A 21003-nucleotide genomic window follows, 5' to 3' on the forward strand; every position below is an offset into this window, starting at 1 on the left:
ATAATACTTTATAATCTAACTAGTAGAACAAAATTAGAATAAATAATGGAATCCTGTGGTCAGATGACTTTTCTATTAGGAAATGGTATGTAGCTAAGTATATGTTATTCCTTGGCAATCAGGAGTCTTCTACAAGCTTGCTTAGTAATATCTAGCCTAATGTGAATGCATGTGCTTGTGTATATGTTATGCTGGGTATCACGTCTACTGGCACTTTATTAACACTTTGGAAAGAATATTAAGTGCTGTGGGGCTTGTAGGATTTCTTTGTATGATTTATTCCAACATAATATAGTTCTGTATATAGTGCCTTTTTATTTCAATTGATTCATTTTTACAGCCCCTGTGAATATTTCTCATAGCTTTCAAGTGTTATCTAAAGAATGCTTTCTATTTTAAAAAAGAATATTCTAAAAGTAAAATCTTTTAACAACCATAATGAATTATTTTATTACTTATATTGCTTATTTAAGGACATAGGAATCTGTAATATTAGTTTTTCTTGGAAGACATTCCTTAAGTATTTTTGACTGGATATTAGCTAGGATAATGGGTGTTATTTGGCAGATGAATCAAAATCAAGATTGTGTTACTTGACCCTAACATTATTTTTGGCTAGCCTAAGCACATGCAGCTGAAAACAAAGAATGAATTGTTTGTTTGACAGTGACCTTTGACAATGTAGGATTTCAGTAAATACTTCCTGTGGAAAGGAAACAGTGCATAACACATCTCCTGATTTAGTTACAAAGTTCCTCTGAAGCTTAATGGATTTGTAGAAGTTCCTTTGTGATAATATACTGTATATTTTGAATGGGCAATACTGTGAATCTGACTGGATTGCATTTTGATTTATGAGAATACTTAGGAGAACGTGTTAGAATTCCAAGTTGTTGTTTAAGTGATTGTGTCTAGGTTGCTACATCAGAAATATGAATACAGGGGATTTCCATGTTTAAGATCTTAGAAATAGGAGAGTCTGGGTTGTTCTTAGCATGTGAAAAGGCTGTGAACCGGACTTCTGTGTGCCACCTGAATCTTGCTGTTTGTGTCAGTGCATTTACTGTTCTTCACCAGTCTTTTAATCCCATGTGTTTCAGTACTCCAAAGAAACCAGAAATCCATGTACTGCCTCCAAAGCCTATGATTCTCATTGTGTTAAACCCTGAAGTATATCTTTAGAATGAGTGCTGATTTGTAAACTAGAGTCTGTATGTGAGTAAAATTATTCCTGATTTATGGAATGTGCAGAAGTATTAGATATTTCTAGGGTGTTGTGAATAAGAGTCTTTCCCAGTAGTGAGAATTTTAATAAGAACATGGAAAAACACAAAGCTGATGGAGGTATTATAGCTGAAATGGGAAAAAATTGTCAGGTGTACAGACTTGATGACTCTGCTTTTCCTTTCAGCTTTCTTGGTCTTCCATGTGGTACAGGAATTTATACATTTGTTACGGTGAACACCACTTAGTTAAACACATGCATTGGCCTCTGGCTTTGGCCAAGACTGTATCTAAGACAGTGTAAATACAGAAGTACTTCTGTCTGGGCCCACTGTTACGGTGGCCTAGAGTAAGCTTGCTAAAAGGAAAAGGGGGTAAGCTGAGGGAAGAATCTGTTCAGGGTATGGCATACTCTGTATGCCAAGCCAGACTCCTGATGGATTAAACAAGTCTGGAGAACATGTTACTGTTTCCTCAAATCCTGGCCATTAGAATAAGGAGTGAATGATACTGATTGGAATTTCCATGCCCTAGTCCAATTGTATAGCATAGCTGGGACAGAACTGAAGAGCACCTCCGTCTTTGCTTGGCATCCATCCATGTCCTCCTGCATGAGGTAATAAGTCAAGGTGTGTCTCTGGAGTGCCCTGTTCCTTGGGATATCACTGACCTAATTTTTTTAGAAGTCAGGAAGCATGCAAATATATTATGCTTTATGAGCACTATGAAGGGTTTGCCTATTTCAGGGATTTCATTGTGAAAAAAAATTCATTGTGAATTTTTTAAAACACTTTTTATGAAGTTCAGGCTGGAATGAATGAATTGCATGGCAGATTTTTTTTTCTCTTCTGTACTTGAAGCCTAGTCCATTTTTATTGCATCTCTTGTGCCATCAGATTGCAGATACCCCAACTGGGTTTTCTTCTCTTTTTTACCTTTTCTGTTGTGTAACTCATTTCCATTGAAATTTTTGTGCAATTTATATATCGGTTTCAGGATAGCCACAGAAAGACAGTAGATAGTATTGTTTTTTATTAGCTTTCTTTCTTTCCTGTCTTAGATTAAATATGGGGAAGGGGAGAATTTTTTTCGTTGTTTAAATAACATTACTTTTCTCTTTGTACTAGAGTTATCGGGTGGTCCAGAGCAAACATAGTTAACTATGGAACACTCAAAGAAAACACAACCTGACCTAGGAGGCTTGCTCTTTTATAATGTAATAAAACAATTATAAAAACTTTTACTAATCTGTTCCTAATGTCTATATTACTTATCAGGGGGGATGGGATGGGAAAAATACCTAACACTATCAGTGTTTCTGTTAATCTTCTTTATACAGTATTTACTATTCTGTAATAAAGATAAGTAGACACAATTCAAACATTGGAATAAAGGGTTGAACAGAAAATCAGGATGACTGTTAGCAAGGCAATTTTAACATATAGGTTATAACTTACTATAATACAGCACATTGTTTTATATAAATTACAGATATTATGACATATGTCCTTACTCCCTTGCTGTGTTTGTGATGAGGGTCTTGGCAAATGAAAAACAAGTGGAAAAAACTGCTTATGTAACTTAAAAACTGTTAATTAATCATAATATGGGCTTTACCAAAAGTTTAGAAACAGTATGGACAAATGTTTCTAGGAACAGTGTAATGTGCAGTGTCTTACTCTTCCCATTGTTGGTATAGCCTTGCTGAGACCTGATATATTTCAACATATACAGTGGTGCCCCCTTGACGACGTTAATCCATTCCGTTAAAATCGCTGTTAAGCAATATCGTCATCAAGCGAAAGAAAAAAAAACATTGAAATGCATTGAAAACAGGTTCAATGTGTTCCAGTGGGCGATACCTCATTGTCCAGCGAGGATCCTCCATAGGGGAAGCCATTTTTGATTGCTGTCTTCCGGAATTACGTCCGGATAACAGCGGGCGGCCATTTTGAAAACCTGACAATGAGTTGTTTTTGATCGTTGGGAAGCGAAAAATCAGTTCCCAGTGCAGGGAACCGATCGACGTGAAGCAGATTTTCCCCATTGAAACATCATTTTGCAATAGCAATCACAAAAAACTCATCGTGAAACAATTTATTTATTTATTTATTTATTTAAAATATTTTTACCCCGCCTTCCTCCTTGAAAAGGACCCAAGGCAGCTTACAACAGTGAAAGACAATATTTAAAGTTGAAAACAATGAATAATTTCGTCTACCGGGGTAATTGTGAAACGGGGTACCACTGTACTGGAGAACAAACTTCATGACTATTTAGAAAGTGAGCCTCTGCAGTGGTTCTGGGAATGAGAGGGCAAAGAGTTCCTTTTACCCCAGCTTGTTAAAATGCAAAGATTTGTGTCACCTTGCAACATTAACATACTGAATGTGGCATTGTCTTTTGTGAGCTAGGGTCAGCACAATTAGGCACACTGAGCTATTAGCTGTTAGGAGCACAGAGGGTCTTGCATATGTGGAGGGACATGGAGCCAGTTGGTAAAGAACTGGAGTCTGTCACAATTTTTCATTTTCATCTTTTGCTTGATTACAGACTAGCATTCAGTTTTGACCTTATTTGTTTTTGCATATTCCTGTGTATATATTTAGAATATAAGCTATTTGAAGATAATACCTGCACAAGTGCTTCTAAAGCGATCAGCTACTGTCTGTAAATGCACTTTTATTCAGTAAATGTAGGTCTTTAAAAGACTGTTTTCTGCAATAGACTGACATGATCGTTTTCTGACTAGACATATGTAGATCCAGATAAGTATACTTTAAAACATTCCTTTGAACTAGAAGACCTCCAAGGTCCCATCCAACCCTACAACAATTCTATAATTCTATGGCTTTAGACTCTTCATTGGTGAAGGTTCAGCTTCTTGGAGACAGTGATCCCAGGGACACTCTTAACAGAGAGAATCAAAAATTTTAAAATATGGGGATTTCTTTCCTCGGGATAAGAAGACGTTTTAAATCTCTTTCTTCATTCACTAGGACCATTTAAAAATCATTGTTAGTGAATGTCTACTTTAGCAGTATGTCAGCAATATTTTTAATGTACTTGGTACATCATATGATGAGAAAATTAAAGTAGAGTAAAGCACTAGTTTCCTAGATAAATATTTATGGTGATCAGCACCATCTTGAAAGGGACTTTTAGTTGCTAGCCAACTTGCCAAAGGAATTTTGAATAGTCCTTAGATTGGAGACTTGAGAGTGGGAAGTTACTCTTCTGGCAGTGGTGGCAATGTGACAGAAACATTTGCCTTCAAAGTTGATCAGCTAGCATTGAGGGGAAGGAGAATTATCAGGCACCTAATCATGTGGACAAGAGTTTTCTTTGAAATCCCTGTGTTAAGTTTTTATAGCCCCTGCTTCCTCAGTTTAGCAGGAGAGGCATTGTTGCAGGCAGGGCTCCTCCCTGAGGTTTTAGCAGGAGAGGTTTATTTGAGGAACAGAAAACTGGTAGATTCTGATGAATGCATGTGAAAAATCATGATTTGTTATCATGCTTGTAATTTTTGGATCAAGTGGGGGAAGCATTCAAGCATGATCAGATGTTGCATGCATGTGAAAGTAGTCATGACACTCCAAAGCACTATGCCAAACCGAAATGTAATATATTTGGAAAACCTTCAATGTTTACATCACTCAAGGGTATAGCTACTTCAGGCTCTTCTTTCTGGAAGAGCTTGGAAAGAAAACTGTTTAGGCTTGGGTATCTGCAGGTTCCGGTATGCACACATGCTAATGTATACATACACACATAATTTACTCTTGTATTGGTTTACTCATTTGTATTACTGATGTGTACTAATTTACTTGTTTGTATCAGACCAGATAGATGTCTAGAGAGAAGTGTAAAGCTGTAGCTAAAGCATGGGGCCTTCTGCATTACATTGGACTACAACTCGCATCAGCCCCAGTGAGCGTGGTCAGGGATGAGGGCAGATGTAGTCTAATGTCAATGGATGCAGATTTCCCAATTCTGTTTTACAGCTGCTCTGACTTGTCTATTTAGAACACCTGCTGAATCTATAGGACTGCTAAACATGATGCATAAAACTGCAGATGTCACGGAGTTTGTGGCAACATTGTGTTGTAATGGTTGTTGTGGGTTTTTCGAGCTCTTTGGCCGTGTTCTGAAGGTGGTTCTTCCTGTCGTTTTGCCAGTCTCTGTGGCTGGCATCTTCAGAGGACTGGAGTAGGAACTCTGTCCATGCTGTGTTATTGTTTGTTAGATAGTTGAGTATTTATAGCTGTGGGAACAGCTTTTGTCCTTTTCAGGAGATAGGGTGATGATGTGATCAGTATGTTTTTGTTGTGGATGTATTGTTGTGATAAGGGGGAGAGATTATCTGTCACTGTGATTGATGGGTGTCTTTAGCTGGTCTTTTTTGTGCAATGATCCATGGTCCTTGTGGGACCAGGGATCATTGCCGGCCACAGAGACTGGTGAAGCGTTAGGAAGAACAACCTTCAGAACACGGCCAAAGAGCCCGAGAAACCCACAACAACCATCAGATCCCGACCGTGAAAGCCTTTGAGAATACATTGTGTTGTAAGTTCATCCGCAGATTTTCAACAGGTGATTAGTAAAGGTGGATGTTCCTTGATAATGTTCCACAGTCACAGTTGTACTGTAGCTGTAGTGTTGAATACATTTACAGTCGTGGCCCACTTAACGATTGCCTCGCTTAATGAGGAAATCGCTTTACGATGAGGTTTTTGCGATCGCAAAATGATGGTTTAAATGAGGAATTTCACTTAGCAACCATTGGTTCCCTGCTTCGGGAACCGATTTTCGCTTTACGATGATCAAAAACAGCTGATCGTTGGGTTTCAAAATGGCCGCCGGCTGAAGAAAATGGCCCCCCGCTGTGCTTAGAGATGGATTCCCCGCTGCACAGGGATGGAAAATGGCCGTCCCTATGGAGGATCTTCGCTGGACGGTGAGTTTTCAGCCCATTGGAATGCATTAACCGGGTTTTAATCCGTTTCAATGGGCTTTTTTATTTCGTTTGATATTTTTGCTCTACAGTGATTTCGCTGGAACGAATTAACATTGTCAAGCGAGGCACCACTGTACAGTGTAATAGTGATGTTAACCTGATAATGTTGAATGCCTTCATGGTATGCTTATGCGGTGGCTTCTCTTTTGGCTTTGAAGCAGCTTCTTGGTGATTCAGTGATCTTAGCATGAAATGGAACACAAATGAAAAATTTTCCCTATATATTAGAAGACATATTATTTTTAGAGTATTTGAGTTTTAGAATAGGTCCAGGTCATTGTTCAGCTTCCTAGCTATCATATCATTATAGCCACTACAGTAAGGTTCCAGTTTCTTTTACTGTAGTCAGACTTCAAATTATACTGTAGTTGTGTGTAATCTTTATTTTGATAATTATGATACTTCACTGCACTGAAGGACTTGGGGAAATGGGTGCTAAATTTTCCCTCTACTACAGTTTCCTTCTGAATGCTCTCCGCTGCTTTCTCTCCCTATTCCTTAGTTCTGTATCCTTGTGAAGCCATTAGATCTAGGCTACTTATTGGTATCAGAAATACAGGAGCATCAAGGAAGGAGTGTTTGGGAGAAATGTTTTGTAGAGGCACAGATAAGCACCCCTTTTCTTCAGTGTAAAGAGAATTGCTGTAATAAAAAGGGGCAAGTGTTTTATCATAAAGGCAAAGTTTCCACATTTTGCATCATGTAGTTTAGAGTGATGTGTGAACTCATATCACCTGAGAGGTTTCAAGGATTATTTTCTTGGGAAATGGGCAGGTATTCACTCTGGCTTTTAGTAAAACATGGTGGTGGTTGTTTCATGGATGTGCCAGAAGTGAGTGATAATTTGAGTACTATTGGTGTTTTATCCACTATTTCTTGTATGCTACATAATGTCTGGTATTAGTTCTGACCTGTACAAAGCTGACTCCTAGTGGTAATTCTAACATGGTGCAGACATCTTTGTTTCTTTGAACACATCAATTTTTGGCACCATCTTTAGTCTTTATAACCCTGAAACCATGGCTTTCACTGAAACAAGTAAGTTACTCACAGACCATACAAATTATCGGATAGGAGGTTTTTTAAAGTAGCAATCAGGGTGGATACAAATCAATGATTGTTTAAAATCAGTTTGATTTAAATCATGATTTAAATTTAAAAAATCTTTTTTGCTTAAATCATAAAAGAATTCCAACTTTTAAAATTTTAATCAAATCTATTTTGGAAGTGTATTATTGGTTTTAGAGCCAATTATGTGAGAACACCTTCTCTTCCAGATTCAGTGGCAGCATTTTTGGCAAGACTACAGAAGAAGATGCTGTTTTAAAAACATTGGCATTACATGAGAGGAAACTATTAATTGTATTAACAATTAAGAAAAAGATAGAGAGCCCATTATAGAAATCACTGTGCATAGTTTTACAGTTTGATGCGCTGAGGCTGAAATCCTGTTGCAGAGTTACACAAATGGAGTAACTTTTGGAAGCCTTTACCACAGGTTAAGAAATCCCCGTCGTGTGACTCAGCATGCAACAGATAAGATCTGTGGAAATTTCCCAACTTATGGCAATTCATCTCTAAAAGTTCCACTCTTTAATTGCACAACAGAACAGGTTTAAGTATATTAATCCTAAGCAGTAGCTCCTTATGAGCCAAATGTTGGTGTGCTCAGTCTCTTTTCTTTTTCAAGCATAGGCATTCTGGATATATTTGGAGTCAGTTGCATGTGCCAGTTCTTGTGAATGGGAATACAAGGAGAGGACCATTGTGCAAACATTAAGGAGGGGATAAAGCTTTCCAGTGAACTTTCTAACAGACAGAGCTTGAGTTATACCTGGCCAGTCCATCTGTTACTGTGGTTGTGCAAACTCTTGGCCCTGAATGGAGAAGCAGTTGCTGAAAATAAAGAGCCTATGTGGCTTTGCAATCTCGAAGTTTCAAGATACTGTATTCTTTAAAATATCATTAGCCTGGTTCCATCTATTCTCTCATATCCTATGGCAAATCATAATGAGTGCAATGTTAAATACACTCTGTAGGTTGTAACGATCAAGCATGTGGAGAAATAAGATATAGCCAGTGATATACGTAGAGCCCCTAGGTATTTGACTAAGTGTACATAGTATTATAGTTTTGGCCCATAGCATATCCTTCTGCTACACCAGAAAGACTTTGCTCATGGCCTGTCATGGGGTAGAAAACTTTTGAACCTCCAGATATTGGAATACAACCTCCATAGTCCTTTATCTTTGGTTCATTTCAGTGATACAGACTACTGGAAATAAATGAAAGATTAATACAATACCAGCACCTCTATTTGTTGCTAGATAATACAGTGTATTTTGCTTCCATCAGAACTTTAGAACCATTTATTTCCCACCTAGTGCAGAATCTATACTCAAGATGATTCACAATTTAATAGAAAAATTAGATGTGCTTAGTAACTGAAGTTCTTTTTTATCCCATTCTTTGGTATGTCTAGTGAGAATGTTTAAAGACATTCTACTCATGAAGATGTTAGTAATGTTAGTATGCTTGTGTTTGCTTTCTTTAAGTCTGGGCAAATTATATTAGTTTGTTTATACTTAAGTGATCCATTGTGGATCGACTGAAGTTTTAAAAATGCTCTTCTGTGCAAAACATGCTGTGATGATCTAAAGTTGGTTATTGGGCCATGTACAGTAGAGCAGGATTATTTGTTTTCTAGAAGGATATATGGTTTATTAACATATGTACAGCTTGTTACAGAGTTTCCAGGCATCTGTTCAGAGGGTCTGCTATCTGCTAGAATTTAAGAAAGAAGACAGATAATTATTATCTTGATGATGAAGCTCGCATAACCTAGAGAAGCAGACACAAAAACAAAGGTATTGACTGACAATTGTATTTCAGTGTGAGCATTTGTGGATTGAAAAACCCGTGTTTAAGACAAAAAAGACTTAAATATGCCCAAATACTTTAGTTTTGTTTTCATGTTTTGCTGGAATAATTTCACTGAGCTCCTGTTGACTCTAGTGAAAGCATTATTGTAGCCAGAGAATAGTCTAGCACTGTAGTACATTGTTTTTTGTTTTTTTGGTTTTTGCTTGAACAATGTATTGTAAAAATGATACGATCGCTTCTCTCTTTTTCTTGAAAACTTTGAGATAACAGCTTGTTCACATCTGCCACAGAGATGCCTGGAACAAAAACAGATTCTGTTCCAGGCAGCAAATTAGATAGTGGGTGTCAGCAACTAAAGCTGTTACGTAATGCTTCTTGTGCACTGTAAATGGATGCCTTAATCTAATGATTCAGCTGGTGACCATTCACCTTCTCTGCTCCCATGTGGTTTCCCTAATGGCTGCTTGCCATTAGATTCTAAAAAAAAAACCCTCACCCAAACCTGCATGGGTTATTTTAGGGAGCTGACTTAGTCTCAGTTTCTAACTCACTAAGAATCAGTAGTGAGTCTGCAAAGAACTTTCTTTTTATCCCAGAGCATTTGAGGGCTCTATCTATCTATTTATCTATCTATCTATTTATTTATTTATTTATTTATTTATTTATTTATTTATTTATTTATTTATTTATTGCAAGATGTATTTAATTAATTAAATATATTTTAGCCAGTCTGATCATAAAAATGAATGACTAGGTAACTACATCACTTTGCCATCAGTAAACTGATTTATATTGACTGTACAGTATTGCATCAAGGCCCTGAGTAGCTCAAGGCCAGTTCGTCTTCTTTCCAGCAAGCAAAGTATACATGACGTGAACATTATTGAGTGGCCATATATTTAGCTACTGTGTTTTCTGTGTTACTGCATTTATTGGGTTGTGTTTAACAATTTAATTGGGGAGGATCCTATTAGGAATCATGGAGTGTAAGTGCTCTGTGCGCAGAGAGCTCTGTGATTGCTCCAGTGCTCTCCGACTTGCAATTACACAAGATGGAGATTGCCCTTTTAAGAATAATGGTGGTTAGATCTTTGCAAGGAGGTGGTGAATACCCCCAAGTACAGATTGCCTAAAACCACAACTGTGCATGGAAATAACAACCAGGACTTTTGCCATTGTATGTTAAAGATGCAGGGTGTTTTAGAAGCTATTGTGGTGGATTTAAAAAAATCAGTACCATAAGATAATTTTATTCAGTAAATAACTGTATCCTGATAAATGCATATGTGGGGAGGATAAATGGACTTTTGCTTGTGGTAAGAATGATTGGATAAATTACTCAGGAAGTGGATAATTGGCATGACATAATTCCAATGGCAAAATGTAACTCCCTTTCGCTCCCTTTTGAATTCCTCAAGAGCTGTCCAAAAACTGACTCCAGGCAGTTCCCCAGCCCTTCAGAGCAGGTTTTTTGGGCCATATGTAGAGCACCCCAGTTCTGCTGGACTCCACTGTTCTGTCAGCAGAAATGCAGCCTAAGCTCCTGTAGCACAGTAATTAGAATGGACTTTTTTGTATATATGGGGCTGCTCTGTAATAGAAGAGGTAGTGGCTACCGCCACTGACGTTGATTCGCTTGTCAGGTTTTAAAAATCATTGTCATATGCCTACTCTTTTAAGAATTGTTTTTAAGAGTTATGTATAGAAGGTTCAAGCTGCTAGTTCAAGTCTGAAAGCATGGTTGAGCAATACGTTTGTTAAACCATAACTGCCCACTCTTGTTTTTGCCTTTTGTACAGGGACCACACAGCTTTTTTTTTCTTTTAAAGCTTCTTTCTTAAAACTTTGTCAGAAAAGCTACTTCTGTTGTTTCAAAGCCATGCGTGGTTGGAGACTCACACTATCCTACTCATTCTTCAAGATCAGCAACAGCAACTTTCTCATTTGCTCACCTTTTCAGGGCAGCGAAATGGACAAGTCCATTAAAGAGGACCTTTCCCTCAGTGGGCCAATACTATAGGTTGCCATAAGAGATTGATCAGGCCCCATCCTTGGCAAGTGTTTAGGTAGGCTCTGAAGACTTACATGTGCTCAGTGGTCTTTCCTTGAGTATGATTTATAGTTTCAGTTTCATTTTAGCTTTTTCTGCCCTCTAGGCAGGATGCTTCCATTGCTAGCATTTTTACTTATTTATTGTTGTTTTATTCAACAGCATTTTACTGTATAAATTTCTGTTTTGTAACCTGCCATGTAGGGCATTTTCTCTTAAATAGAAATATTAAATATATATAAATAGTGATTAATTATACTTAAATGAATGAGTGAGCATTTAGCCCAGTGTTTCACATTTCCAAATCAAAATTAGGCAAACATCAGATCAAATTTGTCTGATATAGATCTATTCGTTTATCCATTTCTCAATAGTCAACATACAGTGGTACCTCGCAAGACGACGACCCTGCTAAATGACGAATCTGCATAACAATGACTTTTTGCGATCGCAATAGCAGTTTGCAAAACATTCATTCCAATGTGGGATTTTCGCTGGACATTGAATAGGTCCGTGCTTTGTGAACCGTTTGTTCACAAGACGACGATTTTTTCCGCTGATCGTCGGCTTCGCAAAATGGCTGCCCTGTGTTTTCTGGACCCATGCTTCGCAGGGCAGCCATTTTTACAGCTGATCAGCACTCGCAAAATGGCTTCCCTATGGGCGATCTTCACTGGATGACAAGGTATTTTCCCCATTGGAACGCATTAAACCAAGTTTCAGTGCATTGCAATGGGGAAAGGGTTTTCGCATGATGGCAATTTCGCTAAACAGCTATTTCAATGGGAGGGATTATCATCGTCATGCGGGGCACCACTGTAATTAAAATGTCTGTGTTTGTGTTTAATTTACTTATATGCCATTGCATGTGTGTCCAGTCCAGTTAACAATAAAAGAAATGATAATAGAATCCAATACATATAAAGTGCATCATCATAGTAAAAAACAAACCATTGAGATTTCAAAAAATCATGCATATACAATGTATAAACATATATAAACATATACAGTAATGTAACCAGTACTATAGGCAACAAATGATATCAGTTCATTCCCATTAACATTAACTGTGTTTTGCTACAACATTAGCAGTTAATATTCATGCAGGTTTTTTCTCACCTTGGAAAGCAATCTTGGTTAAGAAGGAATTTGGTTGAAGTTAGTTTAAAAAAATGAGCAGTAAGTGGGAAGAAGCATACAGTCCAGGTGGGAAAAAATTAATTATTTTTCTTTTAAGAACTCAATTTAAATAATGATTTAAAATTTAAAACATGATTTTTATTTAAATCATTAGAAAATCCAATTTATAAAATTTAAATTGTGATTTAAATTAATTTTGTTTAAATAAAATCCATACAGCTATCAGTGACTCCTAATCTTCAATTTCGTTATCTACTGTTTGTTCATAATTGATGTTGGCTTTTTATGTTTATTTTGTTTTCTATTATGATGTGCTGATTTTGTACATATTGATTTTAAATAAGATGTCTCCTGTATTTTTGTAGAAGGGTGATTGCAAATATCCATTAACTATACCAGTTTCAATATCTATCTTTAGAACTAGCACAAAATAACCAAGAGTATTTTTAATCCACAACCAAGGCAACATAAAAAAATTAATAGTAATAGCATAACCAAGAAAACATCAATCAGTTTCTAATATATATACACCCTAGCCTAGTGTAAGCCAGAAACTATAGCATAGGCTTATACTAATATCAAAAAAAAGTATGATATTATGGGGAAGTACAGTAAGACCCTCTATCCTGGGGGGATCTGTTCCATTATCTACTGGAAATGTCTGAAACCATGGATAATAGTGAACATTCTATACAATATACAAGGAGCTGGGACAAAAGCCACAAAGCCTGCACCCTTGTGTGTTGTATATAGGGTTGTAGTAAACCACTGATAACTGAAACTGTGGATACAGGGATCTTACTGTATGCAGATGAATCCCTGATCATGTAAACTTTTTTGGCTGAGATGGTTACAGAGAGTGTAATCCTGAGTGGGAAATCCTTCAGATAAGCCAATCAGCAGGACTCTTACTTCCCATGTTTTCAGAATGGTGCTCCTGTTAAAAGCACCCTGTTAGAATGATGTGGGTTTTTGTGTTGCCTTCACTACATATTTATTTCCTACCTAAGCAGTGTTATCGATGTGTTTATTCTGCCTGAGAAATACAGAATGAAGTTAGTGGCAAACAGCTGATTCATAGATGTGGTAGGTTGCTTTTGTGTGTGCTGAAATGATAGCTACATTCACTCGTCTGTTCCTGACTATCTGTGATTCATACTATGGAATAATCACATGTGCTGGGCATATGTGTATAAACTTTACATGGTTTATTTAATTCCTAATGATAAAGGTTTTCAGTGCATTTCAATGGGCTTTTTATTTTCGCTTTATGATGTTTTTGCTTAACGGCGATTTTCCTGGAACAGATTGTCACCATTAAGCAAGGCACCAGTGTAAATGTATTTATTTAAATCACGATTTAAATCACTAGTCAGTAAGATTTGATTTAAATCGTAATTTATGAATGTAAAGACATTCTTGCTGTTAGTTATAATCTTTAACATTTGCAACCAGATGAAGGCTTCATATTTAGAATAATAACCTGTCAAATTAGTAAAACAGCTATATCAGAAATGATTTTAGTTTAATAGATTAATCACTCATATCTGGAGAACTACTTACATTGTTTTATTTAACTAAAACAATAATGTTATATAGCTTACATATTCTTATATTTGCTTAAACATCAACGTTTATTAACTGAAGTGGTTAAACAAAATCACTTTTTAAAAAACTTCACGCTATGTGTACGAAGATCCCAAGGTTTGTTAGCTGCTCAGAAGGTATCATTTCCATTTTTACTGCTTGCCCCTCCCTCCTCACACTTAGAGCCAGGCACAGATGTATTTCATTCCAAACACATTTCAAAACTAGCATTTAAGGTAATGTGTTCATTGTTTGTACATAGATTTGCAGAACAATGGAATTAAGATCTTTTTCTGAACTTTATTTTATACCATTTTTACTGTGAAAAAGTGCATGTTATCTCAACTTGGATTACCATAATTGAATTAGTTTACTAAAAATGTAAATATTGCATGAATATAGAGCCTCATGCTACATAACTAAGCTTTATTTCATGCTGAATAACCTTTGAGCTATAATGTATCTTAAATAGAAAACTACAAAACTAGATTTTTTCCTCCAAAAGCATTTCATTAAAATAAATTTGATTAAAATAAAAAATCCTAATTTTTTGGATTTTTAAAAACATAGATTTTATCCTCCCTGTGTGTAAAATAGAAGACTTTATACGTGATTTATGTTACTACTGTGTTGCACTTCATACTTAGAATAATATAGAAATGCTATGGGCTTTAGTAACTCAGGCATGCTTTCCTTTTGATGGGCATTTCTGATCATAGCATCTAGATTTGGGGATGAATTTGATTATCCCGTGGGAGCTGAAATCCTGGTGCAACTAGAGTACAGTGGTACTTCGATGTACGAACTTAACCCATATTGGACCGGTGTTTGCAAGTCAAAAAGTTCGTAGGTCGAGGCACCATTTCCCATAGGAATGCATTGAAAACCGATTAATGCTTTCCGGGGGAAGAAAAAAATACAAAAAAAAAAACACAACCCACTGCAAGTCCCACGCTAGGACTGCAAAAAAATAATAATCAAAAAAACAAAACAACACAGAAACATAACCCCCCAGACCAAACTTACCCTCCAAAACCCACTGAGATCAACTTTTTCAAAAGGAAAAAGCAGCACCTTACCTCCACTGCTGTGCCTTCAGTGGTGCTTACTCACAAGCAGACCCGCACTTTTCGCGATACTTACTCATGAATAGACCTGCACCAGGGATGGGGAGGGAGCGCACCGGCTTCCTCCTCCTGCTCGGCAGAAGTACGGTAAAAAAGTTCCCTGACCCCATGCTCTAACCATCGGGGCGAAAGAGCTACAAAGTAGCAGCCTCTTTGCCACCAGCAGTTTGAATTTCCCGCCCTTTTCCCCTGCCTTTTTTCGTTCATAGGTCGAAGCTCCGTTTGCAAATCGATGCAGATTTTTTCTGGACGGAGCTGTTTGTAAGTCGAAATGTTCGTAACTAAAGACATAAGTCGAGGTTCCACTGCAGACCCATTGAATCACTGGGGATTTGTTGAGTTAATTCCTCTGCAAATTCCACTGGTTTAGTAGGCCTGCTTAATACACTGAGGCTACACTGGAAAATAATGAAGGAAATACTACAGGTTTGGGGTAGGCTGATCTGCATTTTTTTCTCATTGTGTACATGATGCAACAGGAAATACGGATCAGCCCAGAGTTTCCCCTCCCCCCAGATCTGTACTGTAGTTGTTCATCTCAGTTGTTGGAGCTGCTGTTGTTATAAGATCACTTGAATTAATTCAGAAAGGCCACCATGCCAGTGCACACACACACACACCCTCTCTTTTTTTAAAACAGCAAGAGAAAAAAGGAGCTAAGCACCCTGTGCTGCATGTTAGTCATTGTGAAAGTAAGTACATTGTGGGGTCAAAGGTTCAGTCCACATCTTGGTGCCATTGCTGATGTGCTAAGGCAGTGATCCTCAACGTCGGGCCTCCAGATGTTGTTGAACTACAACTCCCAGAAGCCTTCGCCACCACCTCTGCTGGCCAGGATTTCTGGGAGTTGAAGTCTAAGAACATCTGGAGGCCCAAGGTTGGGGACCACTGTGCTAAGACACTTAAACTGGGAGAAAATGAGAAAAAGAAATGAGAAATAAATTGGCATCCACTCTCTCTGTTTACAGCTTATTACAGCTAATTATGGTTCTTCTGAAGCTGTGCCACCTGCTAACTACAAGAAAGCTACATTAACAAGCTGCAAACAAGCTGCAGCAAAGGCTTTCCTGTGTGCCCAGTTAATTTGAATTGACCGGAGGGTAGTGCAGACTCCCCGGTGTGACTTCACAGCGAGTGAAGGCAAGTGGATTTGCATTTGCCTCGCTTTGTAGTCACACCCTAACCAGCAGGATTTCAGCCATTCAATTTTAAACATTTGTTTCTTTGTCCATCTGCACCATTAATAAAACTGTTGTTGTTAAAATATTATTAATATTGGAATATTCAGTAGTCTTTCTGCACTGTACTATGATAACTAAATGCATATTCTGAGTTAATAAAAACGGCACATTTTCACCTCATCAGGAAATGAGAAGCAGTTATTATGCAGTTGACACTACATGATGTTTATGATGTGCATGTAGACAGCACAAGCAGAAAGAGCATTGGACATTAGTCTTGAATCAAATCTCATCTCAGATGATAGCATTCAAGGATTCCTTGAATAATCTCAAGCAAGTCCACCTTAGACTTAGTAACACAGTATGAAACTGATAGCAGCTTGTCTTTATGGTTGTCATGGGGATGAACTGAACAGTAAAGCAGTTGGAAGATCAAGCAGCAAGGAATGACATAGCTGTAGTTTTCAGATGTGATTACTGAGCAATACTCCCAAACTTTACGTGACCATCCAGGATATCTTGAGTAGTGTTTTGCATTTTTCCAGAGTTGGCTGTTGTGTTTGCTTGTCATTCTGTAGATCTTCAGTACGCATGAGAGACTAACACTTATCTTTAGGGCATGTAATATAGAGCACAGATAATAAAGATGTCTATCAGGTACATGTATGTGGTACACTAATAAGTATCATTTGACTCTGCAACCAGCACTCTCCACTGTACATTGAACAAATCACTGTTTATACTGGGCCATATGCTCAAATACTGTAGGTCGCTGTTAGCCTATGTCTCCTCTTGGCATTTCTGCCTAAGACTCAGTGAGAGAAACAATGTGAAAAGAGTAGTGTCAGTTTTGCCTGGTGTTGATTGTGAACAGTGGATTTGATTGAAATTAAAAAATCTGATATTTTTGAAGATATAAATTTAAAAATTTTGATTTTTATTTAAATTGTGATTTCAATAAATCATTGCTATTCACCCTGATTGTGAATAAATGTGCTTAAATTCACATGCACGTAAAGTTTAGGTACAAATTTCAGATGGTAAAATAATGAATAAAATGGACGTAAAGATCTAAAGTCCCCTTGACAATTTGTCCAGTCGTGTCCGATTCTAGGGGGCGATGCTCATCCCCGTTTCCAAGCCGTAGAGCCAGCGTTTGTCCAAAGACAGTTTCCGTGGTCACATGGCCAGTGCGACTAGACACGGAATGCCATTACCTTCCCACCGAGGTGGTGCCTATTTATCTACTCACATTTTACATGCTTTTGAACTGCTAGGTTGGCAGGAGCTGGGACAAGCGACGGGAGCTCACTCCGTTGTGTGAATTCGAACTGTTGATCTTTTGACCTTGCAGCCCAGAGGCTTTGCAGTTTAACCCGCAGTGCCACCACGTCCCAAAGGACTAAAGGCTATCCGTGCAATTGGACGTGACTAGAATACTATGGTGGGGCAAAACAAAGGAATTGTAGAATATTTTCCACCGCTTATTTTTTGACTAAAATTGGCAATATGTGATGGATAGACATTTCGCTGGATAGAAATACATAGGCTACTTACTTACTTACTTACTTACTTACTTACTTACTTACTTACTTACTTACTTACTTACTTACTTACTTACTTACTTACTTAGATGTAAGTAACTGGGTCAGATAGATGATCTGACCCAGTCTAGATGTTGCAGCACTGATTTTGCTGTGTAGTAGTGGCATCTAGAGATGGGGGTATTTGTATACAAATACCCCACACACAGGTGGACATAAAATGCTCCAGCACCCTGGTGCCGACTCTCCTCTCACCTTCCGCTGTTGCTGCGGGCTCTGCGCTCCCTTCCTATCAATCCGGAGCTTGTGGTCTGTGAGCAACTCTTTGACCTGGCAGCAAGGATGATGATGATGATGATGATGATAATAATAAAACAACAACAGCAGCAGCAGCAGTAGCAGTAGTAGTAGTAGTAGTACTATTATTACTATTTCAAGAGTAGCATCCAACACTCAACTTCCACTGGGAGAAAAGCACTTCCCCATATCCCCCCAAACATCCCCACTTGGCCATGGAATTTCTCTGTGGGACTGGAACTGGCAAAGCCACTCCTTAAATATCTCACTTACCTTGAAAGCCTTATTAGGGTCACTGTAAGCTAGTTCCAACTTGACAGCACATAACTAACTTAAAGGTAGGACATCTCTGGAAGCAGTTTTTAAGCAGTCTGGGGATCTGCAGGGAAAAATCTTGTGGCATTGTGGTGCTCATACAATGCTGGATTTAGACTACTTAGTATGTGGTGGCACGTTTATGATGTGCCAATGTTTAGATCAGCATGAATATTGCAAAGTCAGTCAAGGTGACACCACAGCAAAGATATATAAGGAGAAGTAATTGTAACCATAACCTTTTCCTCCTGCAGGGAGGACTTCAGAAGAGCTTCCTCTTGTTTTGTTTTATTCTGAGTTAGGAACGAATATAAACTTCAAGCTCATTTGGATTTTCAAAGATGTTCAAAAGGGAACCATTGGCTAAAACCCAGTAGTACATTGCAGCTTGAGTAGACCCACTGAATCAGTGGAATTTACACAGGTGTTGACTCACCAAATCCCCACTGATTTAGTGGTCTTGCTCTAATTGTAATTTGCTACTGGATGTCAGCCATTAAGTTCTGTTTTCTATTTTTATACTTAACAGTTTTGACATCTGGTGACACTTAACTTCAATATTCATATGTAAGAGACTTTTAAATTATTGGGTGAGTGGGTGTTATTTTTAAGAGAAGTACTTTTGATGCTTTTGCTCCCCTTGTCTAAGAATGAATAAAGGAAATCCTAAACTGCTTGTACCCTAACAACATTTGAAACCACCTCTTTTCTTTTGTTACGCTGTAATGTTTAACATTGTCTCAAAGTACCCCTTAATCTCTTTTAGATTTGAATAGTAAATTCCTACCTTCTGCATTTTCATTGGAGCTTACTTTTCAGAGATGTTATTAAACCATATATCTTCCAGGTGATATTTGTAGCAAAAATTAAAGCCAGTAATGAGTTGCAATAAATGACTGTTTTGTATCTTAATATTACAACAGATACCTAAATATGGTGCTTGCACTAAGCTTTAAGAATGGAATCTCTTCCATTAATCACTCTTTGTATCATTTAGAGGATGGGTAAGCTGTAATGTCAAAAGGAAAAATGGCTAGTCAATTGTGGTCAGTTATAATCTATTTATGCTATAAAAATATTTAGTTATGCTCAGTTTTGTTTTTTAATTCTGATCTCTTTGACTTTTTTTCTTAGACAAAATTGAAGAAGCACAAAAAGAACTTAATGAAACAGAAGACCTACAGAAAGGTAAAACACACCATTATCTCCCTTTCTTTTCCTGTTAACCCCATAAACTCTTGTGTATATGACATTGATGCTTAAGGCTGTGTAATGTTAAAAATATATGCTTCTATTATTTACAAAATCTTAATTTTTAGGTAGAAAAAAATGAAGTAGAAAGACAATTTCACATATATAAGTTAGGTCAATTTATTTTTGTTGTTGAGTACACAGATCTGAATATAAACTGCATGTGCATTTCATCAGGAATAAAGGTTGTTTTTTGGTATGTGTGGTTCCTTATTCTGTAAGCATTTGCATGGCTTTGAAATACCATAGATTAAGATAGTCACAAATACTCTCCAAATGGGGAATTATGCAGCCCTTTGTAGATGCTAGCAGGAATGAAGATGATAATCCAGTTCTTCTTCATGGCCTCTGTGAATGCACACAATTGGGTTCAGACAGTGCCTAGCATAATACCTTATGCTAATACCTGTGCACTAGGGGATTGTGGGAGGAACACCTAGCCCCTGATGGGGGCCCCGCAGGGCACCCCAAAACACTGAGGAGCTCTCTTGGCCTCTGGCAGGACTGGGGCTGTGCAGCCCTGTAGTGAGTGGGAGGTGCAGCCAGGGGGTCACCATGCCTTGGGGGGTCAGGGGACAGAAGGGGGTAGGAGGTGCAAGGGCCATTCCAACTCATACCTTGCAGGGGAAATACCATGTCATAAAAGTGGTTTTCCCAGGGGGAGAGGCTCATCCATTGCACTTTGGGTGTGCTGCTGATCCCTGTGATTTCCCCAAATGTGGGGAAGTCAACTGCATAATTTGTGTTAGTGGGGGATTGCACTTATGATTTCCCTGGTTTTTCTAGACTCCTTTTCATCTTTTTTTTTCTCCTCATCAGGACCTATTGCAAAGGCAGCAAGTCCTGGTGATGTCTTGCATTGCATTCTTCCTCTTTTTCTCCCCTGTGGTAAAGGATCAGGGCAAAAGGAGTCACCATTATCAGGAGCCAGGGGGCTGCTTTGATTCCTTTCACCCCCTTTCTTTGCTAGAGAGACAAAGAAGGGCATGACCATCTGAGACCCACTGCATTTCCAAAGGCGAGGGGATTGCTTTTCCCCAGTATGGTATGGGGAACTGTGTTTTGCAAGACGGATGACTTCTGTGATCAATTTTTGCAAGACAGTGATTTTTTTCCCCAATTAAACAGATTTCAATGCATTCCAATGGGGAGCTGGGTTTCATAAGACGATGTTTTCGCAAGACAGCAATTTCCGTGGAATGAATTAAAATCATCTTGCGACGCACCACTGTATTCTTGAATGCTTTCACGGCTGGGATCTGATGGTTCTTGTGGGGTTTTTTGTTGTTGTTGTTGTTGTTTTGTGGGGTTTTTTTGTTTGTTTGTTTGTTTGGCTCTTTGGCCATGTTCTGACGGTTGTTCTTCCTAACGTTTCACCAGTCTCTGT

The 21003-nt window shown here is 38.0% G+C and overlaps 1 protein-coding gene and 1 non-coding gene across 12 annotated transcripts in view; both read left to right on the forward strand.

The window, feature by feature from the left end:
• The window catches only part of HIVEP1 (HIVEP zinc finger 1), a 104249-nt gene that overhangs the window by 52474 nt on the left and 30772 nt on the right, over window positions 1-21003 (forward strand). For 10 of the 11 annotated variants that reach the window (XM_072998611.2, XM_072998615.2, XM_072998612.2 and 7 more), the window contains one exon: window positions 19500-19553. In XM_072998611.2, the coding sequence (XP_072854712.2) occupies window positions 19500-19553 (54 nt within the window). Of the gene's footprint in view, window positions 1-8979; window positions 9109-19499; window positions 19554-21003 lie in introns of all 11 variants that reach the window. The other variant, XM_078393442.1, reaches the window with a different exon arrangement.
• LOC140707086 (U1 spliceosomal RNA) lies at window positions 20226-20393 on the forward strand. Its single transcript, XR_012087082.2, has one exon. It is a non-coding gene; the product is annotated as a U1 spliceosomal RNA (small nuclear RNA).

This window comes from Pogona vitticeps, chromosome 4 (assembly GCF_051106095.1).
Source record: "Pogona vitticeps strain Pit_001003342236 chromosome 4, PviZW2.1, whole genome shotgun sequence".
In the NCBI taxonomy this organism is placed as follows: domain Eukaryota; kingdom Metazoa; phylum Chordata; class Lepidosauria; order Squamata; family Agamidae; genus Pogona; species Pogona vitticeps.